Genomic DNA, 19902 nt, shown 5'->3' on the forward strand with positions numbered 1-19902 from the left:
GCTCAGAATATTCAGCCACGCCTCTAAATGCTTAAATGGCTCATTTGCATATGAATAAAAACTGATTTCTCTGTATCGTTTAACATACAGATAAAAGAAAGGTATAGTTTTAAATCAGCATGATAAGCCCTACCAGCCAGTATGTCTGGTTTGATAGGGTTGATCCTGGTGACAGAGCCTCTTTAAAAAAAAAAGTGTCTTTAACCCCTTACAATGCTGTACATCTACAGCATTATGTGCAAGGGCTTGTACGGAGCGGGTGCCTACTGTATTATAAAGAAAATCAAGAACACTCCTGCGCTCCCATACAAGAAATCCACCAACCTCCAATTGTAGGTCCGCTGCACAGTGTGATTAATGGGCTTTGCTGCTGCCGCCCAGGATACAAAATTGGTTAAATGTTAATTACCTTACGGTACAAACTTACACTGGCGCTGGTCGGTAGAAATATAACAAATCGAGTGGAGTGGCTAGATGAATGTTCCGGGTTCCCGTTCCTGTGTGTAGGGAAGTGTAAGGAAAAGTAAATCTTCACTGCTCACCTACCAGCATTCACACTGCTCCGGCCGGTAGCCTTGTGGTGCGAGGGAGCAGACTACAGATTCGGCGTCCAGGATTTTCTGTGCGTGTGACGTCACCGCGAAGTGCTACTGGTGCTCCCAGAGATCAAAGTTCATCTCTGGGAGCACCAGTAGCACTTCACGGTGACGTCACACGCACAGAAAATCCTGGACGCCGAATCTGTAGTCTGCTCCCTCGCACCACATAGCTACCGGCCGGAGCAGTGTGAATGCTGGTAGGTGAGCAGTGAAGATTTACTTTTCCTTACACTTCCCTACACACAGGAACGGGAACCCGGAACATTCATCTAGCCACTCCACTCGATTTGTTATATTTCTACCGACCAGCGCCAGTGTAAGTTTGTACCGTAAGGTAATTAACATTTAGCCTACTGTATTATACAACCACAATGCCGGGATTGGCAATGACATTGAAACCAGTCGTTTAAACCCTCAGATGCTGCAGTCAATTATGATGGCGGCATCTGGGAGGTTAAAGGGGGCTGCAGTGAAATCGCAGAGTTCTGATCAGTTACCATGACAGCCTTCGCCCTACTGAAGGTTCCCAGGCCTGTCATGGTAAGCTGCCTGTAAAGTTGTGAACAATAAAAAAAATGGATTTTTTGTACTCACCGTAAAATCCTTTTCTCGTAGTAGGCATTGGGGGACACAGCACCATGGGTATATGCCCAGCTGCCACTAGGAGGCTGACACTAGAAACAAAAAAGTGTTGGCTCCACCCAGGTGGGCTATACCCCTCTGCTAGAGCCAGAATAACTCAGTCAGTACAAAAAGCAGTAGGAACGCCACACCTGAACCAAAAAGAAACGGAGTGCCAACAAGTCTTGAACTGGGGAACCCGACAACCACAAGCAAACGCCGGAACCACGAACAAGAATAAATGCTCCAAGGAAAGGGTGGGATCTGTGTCCCCCAATGCCTACTACGAGAAAAGGATTTTACGGTGAGTACAAAAAATCCATTTTTCTCGTGCGTGGCATTGGGGGACACAGCACCATGGGACGTCCCAAAGCAGTCCCTGAGGGAGGGAAGAAGAATGCCAAGACGGCAACCTAAAGCACCGCTGCCTGCAGAACCTTACGCCCCAGGCTGGCATCAGCAGAAGCCAGGGAATGAATGTGGTAAAATTTAGAACAAGTGTGAACTGACGCCCAGGTGGCGGCCCGGCAAAGCTGGGCAGCCGAAGCCTGATGACGCACCGCCCAGGAAGCCCCGACTGCCCTAGTCGAATGAGCGGTCAACCTGGAAGGGGGAGCATGGCCCTTCGCGGCGTAGGCCTCCTTGACAGCCGACCGAACCCAGCGAGAGATGGTGGCCTTGGAGGCAGGCAAACCTTTACGAGGACCCGCCGGAACCAGGAAAAGAGAATCCGAACGACGGAAGGGTTCCGTGAGGCGAAGGTACCAGCGGAGGGCCCGAAAAACATCCAGGCAATGGAGAGACTTCTCCCGAGGGTGAGAAGGATTAGGGCAGAAGGAAGGAAGGATAATCTCCTCATTGATGTGAAACGGGGTGACAACCTTAGGGAGAAAGGAAGGAACGGGACGCAAAACGACCTTGTCCTGATGGAACACCAGGAAAGGCGACCGGCAGGAAAGCGCCGCCAGTTCGGAAACCCGACGGATAGAGGTGATAGCCACAAGGAAGGCAACCTTAAATGACACAAACGACAGAGAGATGTCTGCCAAGGGCTCAAAAGGAGAGGACTGAAGAGCATCGAGGACAAGATTCAGGTCCCACGGCTCCACCGGAAGGCGAAAAGGAGGGGCTCGGCGAGCGACACCCTGCAGAAAAGTCTTAACCTGAGCCCGCGCGGCCACAGAACGTTGAAAAAGGACCGAAAGGGCAGAAATCTGCCCCCTGAGAGAAGCCAGGCGAAGCCCCTTATCAAAGCCAGCCTGAAGGAAGGCCAGAATATTAGGGACCGAAAAAAGGAGGGGACGAAAACGTGCGGACTCGCACCAAGCAAAATACGCCCTCCAGGTCCGATAGTAAATACGGGCCGACTGGGGCTTCCGAGCGCGAAGCATCGTCTGAATGACAGAGTCCGAGAGACCATGGGCCTTCAGGACCGCGGTCTCAACAGCCACGCCGTCAAACGAAGCTGCGGTAAATTCGGGTGGAACAGAGGGCCCTGCGAAAGGAGATCGCGGCGCAGGGGAAGACGCCATGGAACGTCGGCGAGCAGGAACACGAGATCTGCGTACCACGCCCTGCGGGGCCAATCCGGAGCCACCAGAATCGCCGGCACCCGGGCTGCCTTGAGACGCTTGAGCACTCAAGGCAGAAGAGGGATGGGCGGAAAGAGATACAGAAGGTCGAACTGAGACCAAGGCAGAACTAGGGCATCGACCGCTAGAGCTTGTGGATCCCTGGACCGCGCAACATAGCGCGGAAGTCTGTGATTCAGGCGAGACGCGAAGAGATCCACGTCCGGAGCTCCCCACCGGAGACACAGTTGATGAAACACCTCCGGGTGGAGAGACCATTCGCCCGGGTCGACGAGCTGACGACTGAGAAAGTCTGCCGCCCAATTGTCGACCCCGGGAATGTGGACGGCGGAGAGAACGGGAACGTGGTCCTCCGCCCATCGCAGGATCTGAGAGGCCTCTCGCAGGGCCATCACGCTCCTGGTGCCCCCCTGATGATTCAGATAAGCCACGGCGGTGGAATTGTCCGTTTGAATCCGGATCGGGAGGCCGCGCAGACGAGAAGTCCAGTGCGACAGCGCTAAGAAAATTGCCCTGAGTTCGAGAACATTGATCTGCAGGGAGGATTCCTGAACAGACCACAGACCCTGAACCGTGAGGGACTCGAACACCGCTCCCCATCCCGAGAGGCTGGCATCGGTCGTGATCACCCGCCAACTGGGAGGGAGGAAGGACCGGCCCAGGGACACCGTCCGAGGAAGCAACCACCAGGAGAGATCCAGGCGAATCTGAGGGGGGAGACGAACAAGGCGATCGAGACCCTCCGGGGACTTGTCCCACCTGGATAAGATGAACATCTGAAGGTCCCGAGAGTGGAATTGGGAATAAGGAATGGCTTCGAATGAGGCCACCATCCTCCCCAGGACGCGCATACACGTCCTGATGGTCAGAGAGGACGGCCTGCGGAGAAAATGCACCCCCGCCTGAAGAGAAGAAATCTTCTCTGGGGGAAGGAACACCCGCCCGAGGCGAGTGTCGAAGAGCATGCCCAGAAAGAGCATCCTCTGGCGTGGGATAAGGGAGGACTTGGAGTGGTTGACAAGCCACCCGAACTGAGCAAGAGCCGAGAGGGTGATGCTCAGGCTGGACAGATTGTCCTCGGGAGACGGGGCCCGAATCAGAAGGTCGTCCAGGTAAGGCACCAAGGCGACCCCTCTGGCACGAAGAAGAGCCACGAGGGGAGCTAACACCTTGGTGAAAACCCTCGGTGCGGAAGCCAGACCGAAGGGAAGGGCTACAAATTGGAAATGAAGAGAACCCACCGCGAAGCGAAGGAACCTTTGGTGGGAGAGGGCGATGGGAACGTGGAGATAGGCATCCTGAATGTCGATAGACGACAGGAACTCGCCCAACTCCAGAGAGGCGATCACGGACCGGAGGGACTCCATGCGGAAATGACGGACCCGGACAAAGTGATTGAGCGCCTTTAGATCCAGGATAGGACGGAGTGAGCCGTCCTTTTTGGGGACGGTGAATAGGTTCGAGTAGAAGCCCCGAAAACGTTCTGACTCTGGAACCGGAACGATGACCCCCAGAGCACGCAGGGAATGAATGGCCTGAAAAAACCTGTCTGCTCGGGCGGGAGACATGGGGGGGGACGTCAAGAAGAAACGACTGGGCGGAAGGTCGGCGAATTCGATTCTGTACCCAGAAGAGACCACCTCGAGAACCCAAGCGTCTTCTACGTTTGCCCGCCAAACATCCCGAAAGACGAGCAGGCGCCCTCCCACCATGGCGGGGATCGAGTCATGCGGAAGGAGGCTTAGTGGACTGGGGACGAGCGGGCTTGGGCTTGGCGTGCCAAGAGGGCCTGGACTTAAAGGAAGGCCTGGAAGGCTTCTTGTCAGATCGGGCAGGAGGGGCCCGAAAGGACCGAAAGGACTGCGTCCGGGAGGACGACCCGGGGAAACGACGGCGGCGAGGCTGATTCTGAGGAAGAAGAGAACTCTTACCTCCAGTGGCCTCGGAGATGAGCTCCTCCAAGCGTTTCCCAAAAAGCTTTCCACCGAGAAAGGGAAGAGAGATAAGAGCCTTCTTGGAGGCGGAGTCCGCCGCCCAGGAACGAAGCCAGATGGTGCGGCGGATAGCCACAGAGTTGGCGGCCGCACGCCCAGAGCGGCGAGCCGATTCCATAGAGGCGTCACAAAGAAACTTGGAAGCCTGATAGATCTGGGAGGCAAGCACTGCCAAGTCCCCCTGGTCAGAGTCAGCAGGTAAGGCACGGAGAAGTTGCTTTGCCCAAATAGCGCATGCCTTGGCGACCCAAGAGGCGGCAAACGCAGGGCGGATGGCGGCGCCCGCTGCGATGAAAACGGACTTGGCCAAGGAGTCGACCCGTTTATCAGCGGGATCCGACAAGGAAGCCGCATCAGCCAGGGGAAGCGTAGTAGCTTTCGCCAGACGAGCGACCTGAGGATCCACCAGAGGGGGAATCGTCCAGAGATTGACCGAATCCTCTGAGAAGGGATAAGGGACATCAGAAGCCTTGGTGAGATGAAGGCGCCGGTCAGGGTGACGCCACTCCTTGGCAAGGAGCGCGTCCAGATCCTCGTGATTGGGGAAAACCACCGTGGACCGCTTAGAGCGGCGGAAGGACACTGCCTCCAGGGAGGAGGACGAGGGAACGTCCTGTACATGGAGTGCGTCCCGAACGGCCCTGATGAGATCCTGCACGGCTGCCGACATCGCCGAACACCGCTCAGATTCAGAATCTGAAGCGGAGGAGTCCCCAGGAGCGGCGGAAGCGGCTGAAGAAGAAATCTCACCGGACTCAGACCTAACCGGAGAGCGATCCGGGGTAACTGAGGAGGAGTGGGACCCAGCCGAGACCGTACGTGGTCGCTTGCGGGACCGAGTGCCGGAGCGATGGTGGGAACTGTCGCCAGGCGCATCACCAGCGGTAGAGGCCCTGCCAGAGGCAGCCGCAATCTGGGCAGGGAGACTGTCCAGAGACTGCGCCAGGGATTGGGAGAGGCTAGCAAGGCTACCTATGGCCTGGGACAGGGTAGCAGCCCATTCCGGGAGAACCGACAAGGTAGGGGCCGCAGGAGCGGACTGGGCGGGCCCGGGGGCGAGGCACTGCACACAGAGGGACGTAGGTTGGCCGCATGGGAACTTCCTATTACACACAGAGCAGGCGTAATGAGTGGAAATGGCGGCGGGGGGAGTGGGGGCCTGACCAGAGGAAGACATGATGGCGGATGGTGGAACCTGGAAAGAAGAAGTCAGCCAGAGGCTGCCTACCACGACCAATGGTGCTGTGTCCCAGGAACCGATCGCAGGAGGATCCGGGCGCAGAGAGAAGATGGCGACGCACGCGAACACCGCTCAGATCAGAGGCACTGAGAAGCCGTTCGGAAGAAGAAACGCCCCCCCAGCAGCCCGCGCTGGCGCTGGATTGGGCGGAAAAAAGGAACCTCCCAGAGGGACGCCCACAAGGGGAGGGAGCAAGAGAGGAAGCCCAGGAGGCGGAGACGGAGCCCGCCCACGTGACCGCGGCCTAGGCAGAGCAAAAGCCGGGGCCTCTAGTAATATCCAAGCGCTGCCGGACGAGAGAGAGCGCGGCACCCCTGCCCGCCAGCGCTGGAGAAAGCAAATGTCAGCGCCGCGGACAGGCAGAGGAGGGGACACAGTCACCTGAGGTAGGGAGAGGGGGAAAGCCGAAAACGGCCGTCTTAAAGGAGCAGACCCCATTAAAAAAGCTCCAGAAGGATGCTTCTCCCGAGGAGAGTAAAGGAAGGCCCAGGCTATACAGGGAGGGAGGGGAGGGAGGGAGGGGGGGGAGTAAGCTCATACTCACCCTCCGATTAATTCAGGCGCAGCATGACCACCCCCTCGGCGGACTCAACACGGAAGCCGTGGGTCCGCCGGAATCCACTGCAGAAGCAGGTCACGTTGGGGACTGGGTGGCTGCAAGGTACCCGAGTACGCGCCCGCAGGGGGGCAACTAAGGTGGAACACGATGGAGCCACCCCTGCTACCTGTAGAGAAAAAAAGGAAAAAAATAAAAATAAAATAAAATTAGCAGAAAGACCTGCTAGCAGGTCATGTCTGCCTCCTACGGACACTAGAACTAGACTGAGTTATTCTGGCTCTAGCAGAGGGGTATAGCCCACCTGGGTGGAGCCAACACTTTTTTGTTTCTAGTGTCAGCCTCCTAGTGGCAGCTGGGCATATACCCATGGTGCTGTGTCCCCCAATGCCACGCACGAGAAAAAAAATGTTACAATATAAAAAATGCAATCACAATTTTACATATAAAAATAAACAATAAAAAAAAAAGTTAACATAACAGGTGTCGCCACGTTGGAAAAAGTCTGAACTATTAAAATAAATACAAATATTTTTCCTGTGCGATAAACGCCGTAACGGGAAAAATATATAAAAACAGACGATCCACCCCTTTTTAGTTGCCCCTTCCCCACCCAAAAAATATATAATATTGTATAACAGTGATCAAAACGTTGTTCATACCCCTAAAATGGTATCAATAAAAACTACAGTTTGTCCCGCAAAAAACAAGCCGTCATACAGCCTTGCAGACCGAAATATAAAAAAGTTATGGCTGTCAGAAAATGGTGATGCAAAGAAAATTTGGATTTTTTTCAAATGTTTTAAAAAAAATTTAAAGCAATAAAAAACAAAAATAAAAAGTATAGAAATTTGGTATTAACGTAATCGTCTTGACCCACAGAATAGGAACGTCATGTCTAGTTTGGAGCACAGTGAACTGCACAATATCAAAACCTAAAACACCTTGGCAGAATAGTTTTTTTCAGTTTTACCCCACATATGATTTTTCCCCCCGGTTTTCAATATAAAACATGGTAAATCAAGTACATCTTGTCCCACAAAAAATAAGCCCTCATATGTCTATATGAATGGACAATTTAAATTTTTTATGGCTCTTGGAATGTGGGTAGGAAAAATCAAAAATTAAAATAGGCCCGGTCTTTTAGGGGACCTGTCCCCTTTAGCAACTACTTGCATTATTCTTGTAATAACTATTCTCCAGCATCTATCCTATGGCTCTCTTGATGTGCCGTTCCCATTGTATTCCTGCAAGAGGTCATGAATGAATAACTAGAAGTTTGCACTAAAGGTCCAGATGGGTATTACCAGTTGGCGGTGTGTCCCTGCACAGTCTGACATTATTAAATCAGTGCTGCAAGACTGTGCAGGGACACCCACCCCAACTGGTAACACCCATCTGTACCTTTACTGCAGGATGCTAGTAATTAATTCATAACTCCTAGCCGAAATAATAAAGGGATGGCACAATATAGAGTCATAAGAAAACATGCTTCAGAATTGTTAGTACATGGGGAATGCAACAGACATCAGGAGGGGACAGGTCCCCTTTAAACATGTGTACCAGAATTCTGTCACGTTTAGCCACTACGTGATTCCACGCTCCTTCTGGATATACTTGCAACGGGACACTCAGCTTTTCCCTGGAGTCTCCATTTCCTCGTAAGACAAGTGGCATATTAAAGCAGTGTCGACCATGAAGGTCAATTACAGGTTCTTGAAGAGACATCTCCTACACAACCCGCCAGGTGCGCTGTCAAGGTTTCATCCTTTCTACGCTGATGTCCAGTTTATGCCTTTTAAATATTCATGTGAATACAAAATGCAGCTTCAACTCTGCCAGACGTATAAAGAAGATCAGATTACCTGACGGCTGCCACTCCGTGCCCAACCTCATGTATGACACCACTGATCAGGATCGCCGAGAAGAAGTATGTCAGCTGGCTGATGGGCAGGTTTACACCGGGCACCTGTTCAAGTCGGCATAGAGACAAAATAGAAAACATGATCTCCAGACACGCCAACGGATCCAGTACACTGGCAGCTGCACGGACAGATGGGCGGCCATAGGCTGCACTCGTGGAGGAGCCTTATTATATGTTACATGCTTCTCTCAGTATTGGGGAAGGGAAAGTGTCTGTACAAGAACATACATGGCCCATACAAAAGCTGCTCGCTTTAGGAAACGTGGGCATCCTCCCCGACTGGAGAAGAAGAAAATGTTCAGACACTAGTGGCAAAAAGTGAAGCCAAAGAGTAGTCACCTCGGGAGAGGGCTATAGCAGACACCTCTTGTAGCTCACGTGACTTCCCGAAATAAAGCAACATAAGGGTCCATTCACACGTCCGTAAGTGTTTTGCGGATACGCAAAACACGGACACCTGCAATGTGCGTTCCGCATCTTGCGGACCACACATCGCCGGCACTTAATAGAAAATGCCTATTCTTGCCCGCAATTGCGGACAAGAATAGGACATGTTCTATTTTTTTCGGGAACGGAATGGCGGACCTGGAAGTGCGGATGCGCAATTCCGGATCCGGGCAGCACATGGTGCGGCCCCATAGAAATGAATGGGTCCGCAATTCCATTCCGCAAAATGCGGAACAGAATTGCGGACGTGTGAATGGGGCCTAAATGCGACTATAAAAATAAAAGGCTGCGTCCACACATAGCCAAAATACTGCAGGTTATCCATGGGGGTTTATGCAAATAAACTATGCAGCAGACTACAGTACCAGACACGTGGACGACAAACATATATGATCCACAGGTGGCGGATGTCTTCAGCGGCAAAATTGGCCTGCACAGATATTTAAACCTGCTGTAGACTTCTTGCGGTATTTGCTCCTATACTGACATTTCTGTTTTTTCTCTCTCCTGGTCTCCAGGGATGACGTGTCATGTCCATGTGTGACCACTGCAGCCAACACATGGTCCAGTCATCACTGGAGGACCACAGAAGTATCACCACAGGAGCACAAGGGGATTGTCTGGTGCTTTTCATTACAACAGCAGCAAAATCCAAACTATTTACGGTATTTTTTTTGCTGGAGATGGTGTTGGACTTGCTGCAGATTTTGTTGGACTCGCTGAAGCTGTAACTTTCTCATCTCTGTCCTGATCAGGGTATCTACTGTACAGTAATGTTCCTTGATATATTCTAAATTATCTATGATGTATACGACAGGTGACATTTAACGCCATGTACTCTTCAGAAGACCATAATACTGTGAGCACATTTTACAAACATGATAATTCTCAACTGGCATCATAGGGGTATTTAAAGGGTACATATCACTGAAAAAACTCTTGACATTATATTCTAGATGAGAGCTGGGATAATAATTTAGTCACAAAATAATTCAATGTCAGATACGGGATGATAACTGCAGTATGTGATGGACAGTTATCATGGACTTAATACTGACCACTACTTGAAGCATGCGATCATTCTGGGACCCCGGGGTATCCGTCATCATCTGATGTAGGGTCTGTATCAGTGTCCTCCCTAACAGAATCATGGATCCAAACATGGCGAAGATCCCAAACACCATGCCCAAGCTGAACCTAGAGTGTAAGAGAAAGGATACATAATGAGCCCTGACACCTGCAGAGTTGTAGTACCGCCACATATTCTCTTACTGCCAACAGACTGCACCTTACTTACTAATGCATTTCAATAAATTAGAATATCATCAAAAAGTTTATTTATTTAATTAATTCAATTCAAAAAGTGAAGCTCAAATTACACACAGAGATATCTTTTTCAAGTGTTTATTTATTTTAATGTTGAGGATTATGGCTTACAGCTAATGAAAAGTCAAAAGTAGTATATTGGGAAAAAGTTGAACATTGTAGACTCATGGTGTCACACTGTAATCAGCTAGTCAACACAAAACACCTGCAAAGGTTTCCTAAGTTCTTAAATGGTCCCTCAGTCTAGTTCAGTAGGCTATACAATCATGGAGAAGACTTCTGACTTGACAGTTGTCCAGAAGACAGTCGCTGATATAAGCCATAGAATGTCATTGCTAAGGAAGCTGGCTGTTCTGAGTGCTATATCTAAGCATATTAATGGAAAGTTGAATGGAAGGGAAAACATTCAAGACAGCTGACAATCCTCCCAAAAGTGGACATCCAAGCAATTCATTTTGATGTCAGACCATAAAATGCTCAGAGAAGCTGCAAAAAAAACCAAGAGCTACATCTAAGACTCTACAGGCCTCAGTTAGAATGATAAATGTTCACTTTTATGTTCTAAAAAGAATATGGCAGCATGGCTTTAAAGTTAGCAAATGGGGGAGACATCTGGAACAATGGGGGAGATCTATTAAACAGATGTAAAGTAGAGTTGGCTTAGTTGCCCATAGCAACCAATCACATTCCACCTTTCATTTTCCAAAGGAGATGTGAAAAATGAAAGGTGGAATCTGAACCAATAGCTATTTGGGCAACTAAGCCAGTTCTACTTTACACCAGTTTGATAAATCTAATACTATAGTAGTACACCGGCGCTTGCAATGAGTTTAGCTGACGCAGCGGTACCGCAACGGTATCGCCACCGTTTGATATCAAGTAAATGATGTAAGTAATGTATATGTAGGTACTGCGCGACTTGTACTCCCTATTGCTTTCTCAATCAGAATGGCACCATGAAGATACGTAATGGTTATAGCAGGGACTTACAGTTTGGTTGTGATGTCTTAATCCCAGATGCTCCTCTGTGGGTGCTGTTCTCCTGCGTCTTTCCAATTTTCTTCTTTTCTTTTTTTCTTTTTTCTTTTTGGTGCCGTTCGGGATGAGGGAAGGTTTGGGGAGCTGGGCCCTAATAGTAACAACTGTTTTTTAAATAAGGATATTACTTGAGCTTGCCCCGGCCGGTGGCGCCGCTCGTGATTTAAAAGAAGCCGCTTGTTCGCGCTCGCTAGGAGCGCTGCGTGACGTCACGACAGTGGCTACGGTGGACCAGGAGGACCAAAGTTCTCTCCAACGCGTTTCGATTAGTTCGCTAATCTTCGTCAGGGATGCGTCCTCTGTCTCCCGATGCTACTTTTGAAGGTAAGTAACTCCTCCCTTCCCTGATTCCTACATCCCTGGCTTGCTTGATTGATATCTTAGTTGAAAGCAAATAGTTCTATTTCTGAATTGAGACCCGAGGGTACCAGAGTGTTTAAATTAAATATCCAGCGGCTTTCTGATCTGGATATTTTCTTGATAAAATCTCCTCCTCTTTTATCTTTTTTAACTATTTCAATACCCCGGAAAGTGGTGCCGCTATATTTTCCTCCGTGTTTGTCCTTATAGTGTCTGGAAAGTGGGTGGCCCTCGTATTTCCTTCCTATGTTATAAATGTGTTCCCCTATTCTTTTACTTATAGTTCTCTTGGTTCGTCCTATGTATATTTTTTTGCACGGACATGTTATAGCATATATTGCACCCTGACTGCTGCAGGTTATATGATCTTTTATTTTATATGTTTCTGTGTCCCCTGTCCATTCATTTTTTATTTCTATGCTGGTGTGCTGTTTTTTGTTTGTCTTTAGTTTTTTGCAGACACTACAATAGCCGCATGGGACAAAGCCTCCCTGGGATTTTGTTCCAAGAATGGTTTTTTGTTTCTCATTCTGTTTACTCAAGCATTTGTTAGTGGGGGCTATTATACTGCCCACATTTTTGGCCTTTCTGTATATGAATTTAGGATTTTTTGGGATTTGGTCTCCTATTATTTTGTCTTCCTTCAAGGTTTCCCAATGTTTTTTGATGATCCTTCTCAGTATTCCTGCTTGGCTATTGTATTGTGTGATGATTGGTGGCATTTCAAAGGTTTCCGTTTTTATGTTTTCTTCTGGTTTTTTCTTCTTTTTGATTAACTCCTGTCTGTCTAATTTTCCTACTGATTCTTTCTGAATTTGTAGCTTATCCATGTTGTAGCCTTTCTCTTCAAATTTCTTTATCAGTTTGATAAATCTCCTCTAAGGTTTTTTGGGCAGACAAAACCAAAGTGGAGATGTTTAACATCATACCACTGTGGGGAGGGGTGATGATTTGGTCTTGTTTTGCAGCCACTGAGTCAAACAAAGTGCTCTGTACACCAACGTATTCTAGATTTAAATTTGAGGCCATCTGTCCAACAGCTAAAGCTTGGCCAAAATTGGGTCATACAACAGGATGATGATCCCAAGCATACCCGCAAATCTACAACACAATGGCTGAAAAGAATCAAGGTGATGCTATGGGACAAAGTCCAGATCTCATCCTAACTGAAATGTTGTGGGGGGACCTTAAAGGGCTCGTCTTACTTCAGCAGATGGCATTAATTGTGTAGACAAAACTAATACTAGGCACTTACTAATGTATTGTGATTGTCCATATTGTTGGCTTCATTCATTTTTCCATCACACTCCTCGTTTCCAGGTGGCTGTAGACTACAGGAGAAAGCACAGACACTTTTACCTATAGTGTACAAGCACGGCCACCGCTGCTGGATTGCAGGGAGGTCATAACCCCTCGATATGAGCAGAGTATGATGTGATGAAAAAAGGAATCAAGCCAGCAAAGGAGGCAATATGGACAATCACAGTACATTAGTAAGTTCCTGGTATTAACTTTATCTACACGATAAATGCCATTTGCTGAAGTGAGACAACCCCTTTGAGAGAGCTGTGCATAAACAAATGCCCACAAACCTCAATAAACTGAGGCAGCACTGTAAAGAAGAGTATGGACCAAAATTCCTCCAGGTGAGACTGATAAAATCTTACAGAACAAGATTACTTCAAGTTACAAGGGGTGTTCAATAAGTTATCTACCCCAGCATGTTCTGTCAGTTAGGGCGGGTTCACATTGGCGTTATTGAATTACGTTATAGGTTCCGTTATAACAGAATTCTAGGATGGAATGCAAAACGGAAGCCTTTAAGAGTCATTCCGTTTTGCTCCATCCTAATACATGTTTATGGGGGCACACAACGGTTCCGTTATACATGACAGAAAAAAAGTCCTGTCAACAATTTTTTTGCCCAGACGTCAACATTCGTGGGACACACTGGGAACTGACCTTTTGACATCATTAAAACATCATGGAAATTGTGCCAACTGTAATGCCTTAGTCATGAGCTATAACACCGACTTTGACCCGAAGATCTTCCAGAATTATGGCCTCCACTTTACAGCACATTTCCTCTGAAGATGCTTCAACATGTCGCCCTGAACGGGGGTCATCTTCAATTGATTCTTTACCCCATTTAAACTAATTGGCCCAAAACTTTACTTGGTAGTAGGAAGATGCATCATCACCATATACAGCAATCATCCTTTCATGGATTTTTTAAGGCTTCTTTTCTTCCTTGGTCACTACCAATTTAGCCAAGAAAATTTAGACAGGCTTAGAGAAAATCCAGAAGACTTCTATTCTCAAATTATTACGGGTGATAAAACATGGGTCCACCACCATGATCCTGAGGCCAAACAAGAGTCCGCGTAATGGAGGCACAAGGGGCCACCTACTCCAAAGAAATTTTATGTGCCGCAGTCAGCTGGAAAGACATTTTATTACTAGAATTCATGCCACACAAGACAGCAATTACCAGAGACCCCTATGCTTCAACTTCAACAATGAAGGCATTACGAGAGGCAATCAAAGAGAGTGTTGCTGCTTCACGAGCTCATAAGTCTCATACATCACGAGCTGCTATCATGGAACGCGGCTTCATGGATATTATCCATCCACCCTATAGTCCAGACCTGGCTCCCAGCGATTACTTTCTCTTTTGGAACCTAAAAGAAATTTCCGTGAAGGCAACGATTTCTGATGATAATGCAGTTAAAGAGGCAGTAATAGGGTTCCTGTAGCAGCACGAAGTCTCCTTCTACTCGAAGGGTTTCTGATCACTGGAGTCAAAGTAGAACACACGTGTTGAAGTTGAGGGGGGTTATACTGAAAAGTTTTTTTATATTCCGGTAGATAACGTATTGAACTCTCCTCGTATTGCTACTAAAGGTGGTTCTACAAGCTACTGATTCATGGGGTGCGCTTAGTTTTCCCCACATGACTTTTCCATTTTGTCTTAATTTTTTATCTGCTGTGTTTCATCTGATGTATATACCTGATTTAAGACCTTCTAAGGACCACATGTTTTTATTACGTCCTGATACAGAAAACCATAGAGGGTGCACTGTTTTCAGTGTATGCTTTGGATAGATAGTTATTGCTGCTGAAAGCCCAAGCCCATGGTGTAGTCACATTCGTAATTCTCCCCAAAATTTAGTGGTCAACATCTGTGCAACCCAGCAGACCATCAATAATGCATGTAAGGCAAGTGATATAGATCTAGTGAATGGGCTGAGGTAGCACAAATGAGCCACAGCGTTCAAAATAGCTGCGCAACCCCTTTGGACTGATAATGGGGACACACTTTGATGGCCAATCCTGTGGCTCAATGGTTGTACCCAGGATGTAGAGCTCTTTACAAAAGGGAAGATAGTAGGTACTCAGGAACTAGCTGTGCAGCCCCCCAAACTCTTGCCCACAACATCACGAGAAAGCGTGCAAATCGTGCAGAACATTAGCCGAGTGCAAGGAAATATACTTTAGGCTTGTTTTTAGGTTGACACAGTCTGCCATGGAGACGGATTCCCTTAAAAAGATCAAAAAGATGATACTCAGAAAGCGAATCCCTTTCATATGCCCCATTAGGACATATGGATCTCGGAGGGGTGCAACCGTGCTCCAGCCTGTTCACATATGGCACTCTGTAGCTTCCTCTGACAAAAATCCGAGAATTTTTGAGGCAGCTTCAATTTAAAACTAAAAAACTAAATAAAACAGGACGCTGAACATCAGCAGCACCTCCCCATACTAGTAATTGGGGAGTTTTATTTATGACAGGTATACAGACGCTTACCATATATATAAGAAGTAGGGCTTCCATCTTCCCAATTTATAAAAAAGCCGGTTAAAAATTGTGGTTTGCCAGCGGATGTGAAACGGAGAGATGCTGAGTCCAAGTGTAGAAAGCCATTCTTCATATGAGCTCTTGTAGGTCTTTGAGGACTATTAGAACAACAACAAATAACAATAAAAGGGCAAGTGAGCTTACATTCATTTACACGTATGTGACGTACTGATTGCTACAGTAATGAAAAAAAAATAATACCGCTCAACATAACATTCCACTGAATACACAGGAGCGCACACTCCAACATGTCCAAGCATTAGGGATCAGAAAGGGAACCTGTCATCACATTTTGGCTATGGCTACTTTCACACTTGCGTTTTGGGCAGATCCGTCATGGATCTGCAAAAACGGATCCGTCACAATAATACAACCGCATGCATCCGTCATGAACGGATCCGTTTGTATTATCTGTAACATAGCCAAGACGGATCCGCCATGAACTTCATTGAAAGTCAATGGGAGACGGATCCGTTTTCTATTGTGCCAGAGAACAAGCGCTGCAGGCAGCGTTTTGGTGTCCGCCTCCAGAGCGGAATGGAGACTGATCGGAGGCAAACTGATACATTCTGAGCGGATCCTTTTCCTTTCAGAATGCAATAGGGCAAAACTGATCCATTTTGGACCGCTTGTGAGAGCCCTGAACGGATCTCACAAACGGAAAGCCAAAACGCCAGTGTGAAAGTAGCCTAAGCAGCAAGAGGCATATTACCGGGCACATTACATTGTCCCCTTTTTTTCATTAAAGCTGACCATAAAGCCTTTTTCAGGGAATAGGGCCTGAGCTCAGTGTAGGACCTGGAGTCACCGGGGCGTATAGCTGTCATCAGCCACCTAACGGTGAGGTGGGCAAGATAGCGGCAGTGTCTCCAGGTCCCACATTGAGCACAAAACAGCTTTATGGTCAGCGTTAATAAAAACAGTATGCATAAGGATACTTTTACACTTGCGTTGTTGTTTTCTGGTATTGAGATCCGGCAGAGGATCTCAAAACTGGAAAAAAACGGTTTCGTTTTGTCCCCATGCATTCTAAAGGGAAAGAGATCCGTTCAGGATGCATCAGGATGTCTTCTGTTCCGGCAGCATTTCGTTTTGTGACCGGGACACAAAAGCGCTGCAAGCTGCGGTTTTGTGTCCAGTCATAAAAACTAGAAAAAAACTGATCCGTGACTGAAAACAATGTAAGGCTACTTTCACACTGCCGTTTCTGGGTCCGCCTGTGAGATCCGTCCCAAATTGCGGACAAGAATAGGACGTTCGATTTTTTATTTTTTTTGCAAGGCCATGGCCCGGAAGATCGGGGTCACGCTCCGGAAATACGGATGCAGAGAGCACATAGTGTGCTCTCTGCATCTTTTCCGGCCCCATAGAGAATGAATGGGTCCGCACCTGTTCCCGATATTGCGTAACGGATGCGGAACCATTTGCGGACGTGTGAATTAACCCTTAGGCCTCTTTCACACGGGCGTTGTGGGATTATGTGCTGGAGCCTTTGCGGGAACACGTGCAATTTTTCTGCGCAAGTACAAAACAATGTAATGCGTTTTGCACTCGCGTGAGAAAAATCGCACATGTTTGGTACCCAAACTTCTTCACAGAAGTTCGGGCTTGGGATTGGTGTTCTGTAGATTGTATTATTTTCCCTTATAACATGGTTATAAGGGAAAATAATAACATTCTGAATACAGAATGCATAGTAAAATAGCGCTGGAGGGGTTAAAAAATTAATAAATAAATAAATTAATTAATAATAATAATAATAATAATAATATTTAACTCCCCTTAATCCACTTGCTCCCGCAGCCGGCATCTCCTTCTGTCTCTTTCTGTGCTGTGTGGAGGAACAGGACCTGTGATGACGTCACTCCGGTCATCACATGGTCCATCACATGATCTTTTACCATGGTGATGGATCCAGAGTGACGTCACCATGGGTCTTGTTCCTCCACACAGCACAGAAGACAGACAGAAGAGATGCCGGGCTGCGCGATCAAGTGGATTAAGGTGAGTTAAATTATTTTTTATTTTATTTTTAACCCCTCCAGCGCTATTTTACTATGCGTTCTGTATTCAGAATGCTATTATTTTCCCTTATAACCATGTTATAAGGGAAAATAATAATGATCGGGTCTCCATCCCGATCGTCTCCTAGCAACCGTGAGTGAAAATCGCACCGCATCCGCACTTGCTTGCGGATGCTTGCGATTTTCATGCAACCCCATTCATTTCTATGGGGCCTGCGTTACGTGAAAAACGCACAAAATAGAGCATGCTGCGATTTTCACGCAACGCATAAGTGATACATGAAAATCACCACTCATGTGAACAGCCCCATAGAAATGAATGGGTCGGGATTCAGTGCGGGTGCAATGCGTTCAACTCACGCATCGCATCCGCGCGGAATACTCCCTATAAGGGCTGTTTCACACGAGCGGACGCCGTGCGTGACATCCGCTGCGTGAATGACAGCCAAGACCCGATGCGGACTGCAGAAGCACAGAGCAGTAACATGACTGATAATGCTCCGTGCCTCTCTGTGATCTCTTTACTACGAAATCACAGCGAGATAAAGTTGTCACTGTGATTTCGTAGTAAAGAGATCACAGAGAGGCACAGAGCATTATCAATTATGTTACTGCTCCGTGTCTCTGCACGGCATCCGCTCGTGTGAAACAGCCCTAATACAAGGCTCTGACTAATGTATTATGAATGTGAATACTGCCTCCTTTGCTGGCCTGATTCATTTTTCCATCACATTATACACAGGGTTAGGGCCAGCGCACAGACGCGAGAGCCTATACGCTCCCATGGTCCCGGCCACCAGAGCAGTGCTTTTGCCTACAGTGCACAAGCCCGATCACCGCTGCTGGACTGAAGGGTGGTCGTAACCATGGAAACAGTCTATAATGTGATAAAAAAAATTCAATCACATTATTTGAGTTTTTAATAAATGGTCAATATGGACAATCACAATACATTAGTAAGTGCCTTGTATTAAAGGGGTTCTCTGGGCTTTTACTATTGATGCCCTATCCTCTGGATACGTGATCGTCGGGGGACACTCAGCACCCCCGCCGATCAGCTGTATGAAGGGAAGGCGCGCGCAGTGCCGTCTCCCTTACTGCTTGCTGCTGCTATGTCTATGGCGAACAGGAAGAGAGGGTGCTGGGTGTCCCCCGACGATCATGTACCCAGAGGATAGGGCATCAATATTAGAAGTCCAGAGAACCCTTTTATCTTTCTGTACATGATAAATGCCATTCGCTGAGGTGAGACAACCCCTTTAACAATGAAAGCTGATTTGCGTGAGGTCCCTGTGACAAAATGTCTAAATGATGGACCCTGACAGACCCCACTACAAGTCATTGAGGTCCATTGTGTGACAGATGCACAGCTCCTCATGCACACTATTGCGGTAGAGGAAGACATAAGCACCTGTCAATGCAAACTCAGGCACCGCTTATCTCCAAGACAAATAGTTCAGATCTGAAAATGCACCCATCACCAGGGGGCTTCTGCAGGGGCTCCAGCAGACACACATGAAGCTAATCAGAACGTGTCAGGTGTGCTGTCCCTCTGCCCTATAGCCATGCTGTCACTGCGCAGGCATTATAGGAAACACGTGCAGTATTATCAGCCTATATCATGGTACAGTGCAGGTAGTATTACCACGTGACAGCAAACCCTCCCTGCAGAGTAATGGAGGGCCCCTCACCGTCAGTAACGTGTCAGCCAGATAAATAGCGCACCATCCTCCAAGCACCACCACGACCAGCGGTATCGGGATCATAGCGACAGGGAGCCCGCCATTCAGCGATCAGATCACGGCGGAACTTTACCATCGCAGGAACTTCGCAGCACAGAAGCGCGTTTCGTGTCGGACACTTCCGGTACAGTGACCAGCTGCCAGTAAGAGAACTATACGGCCATGTTCACTACTGGCGGAAGTAGCAGATGCGGACTTTTACAATATGAAACCTGCAGGTGGATTTGCACAAGCTGATGGTGTATAATAGATTGGGTTATATAGTTATATCCGCTCGCACAGTCCCTCAGAAGCAGTTACTGTATTGACATGCCTACAGACACAGTAAAGGATGTCTACAAGTGCTCTTTTTAATGGGGCCACAAAAGATGCTGACAGCACACCCACCCGCAAAAAAATAAATAGAACGTCCGATTTGCGGACAGTTCTATAGAGGGACAGAAGTTTCGTTCTGCAAAATGCCGGTATCTGTGTTTTACGGGCCACAAATACGGCTATGGCTGTGTGCATGACCCCTTAGATGAAGGATTGAGTGCTGTCCATGCATAGAACATGGCAATTGCGGACAAGACTGGGCATT

At 47.9% G+C, this 19902-nt stretch overlaps 1 protein-coding gene across 1 annotated transcript in view; it reads right to left on the reverse strand.

Moving 5' to 3' along the window:
* Nucleotides 1-19420, reverse strand: part of MBTPS2 (membrane bound transcription factor peptidase, site 2) — a 65502-nt gene extending 46082 nt beyond the window's left edge. Inside the window, exons 1-4 of the mRNA XM_044283958.1 lie at nt 19272-19420; nt 15506-15654; nt 10032-10170; nt 8468-8571 (exon numbers count right to left, since the gene is read on the reverse strand). Of these exons, the coding sequence (XP_044139893.1) occupies nt 8468-8571; nt 10032-10170; nt 15506-15654; nt 19272-19346 (467 nt within the window). The 5' untranslated portion in view covers nt 19347-19420. The remainder of the gene's footprint in view (nt 1-8467; nt 8572-10031; nt 10171-15505; nt 15655-19271) is intronic.
* Between the last annotated feature and the right edge of the window lie 482 nt (nt 19421-19902).

This window comes from Bufo gargarizans, chromosome 3 (genome assembly GCF_014858855.1).
Source record: "Bufo gargarizans isolate SCDJY-AF-19 chromosome 3, ASM1485885v1, whole genome shotgun sequence".
In the NCBI taxonomy this organism is placed as follows: Eukaryota; Metazoa; Chordata; class Amphibia; order Anura; family Bufonidae; genus Bufo; species Bufo gargarizans.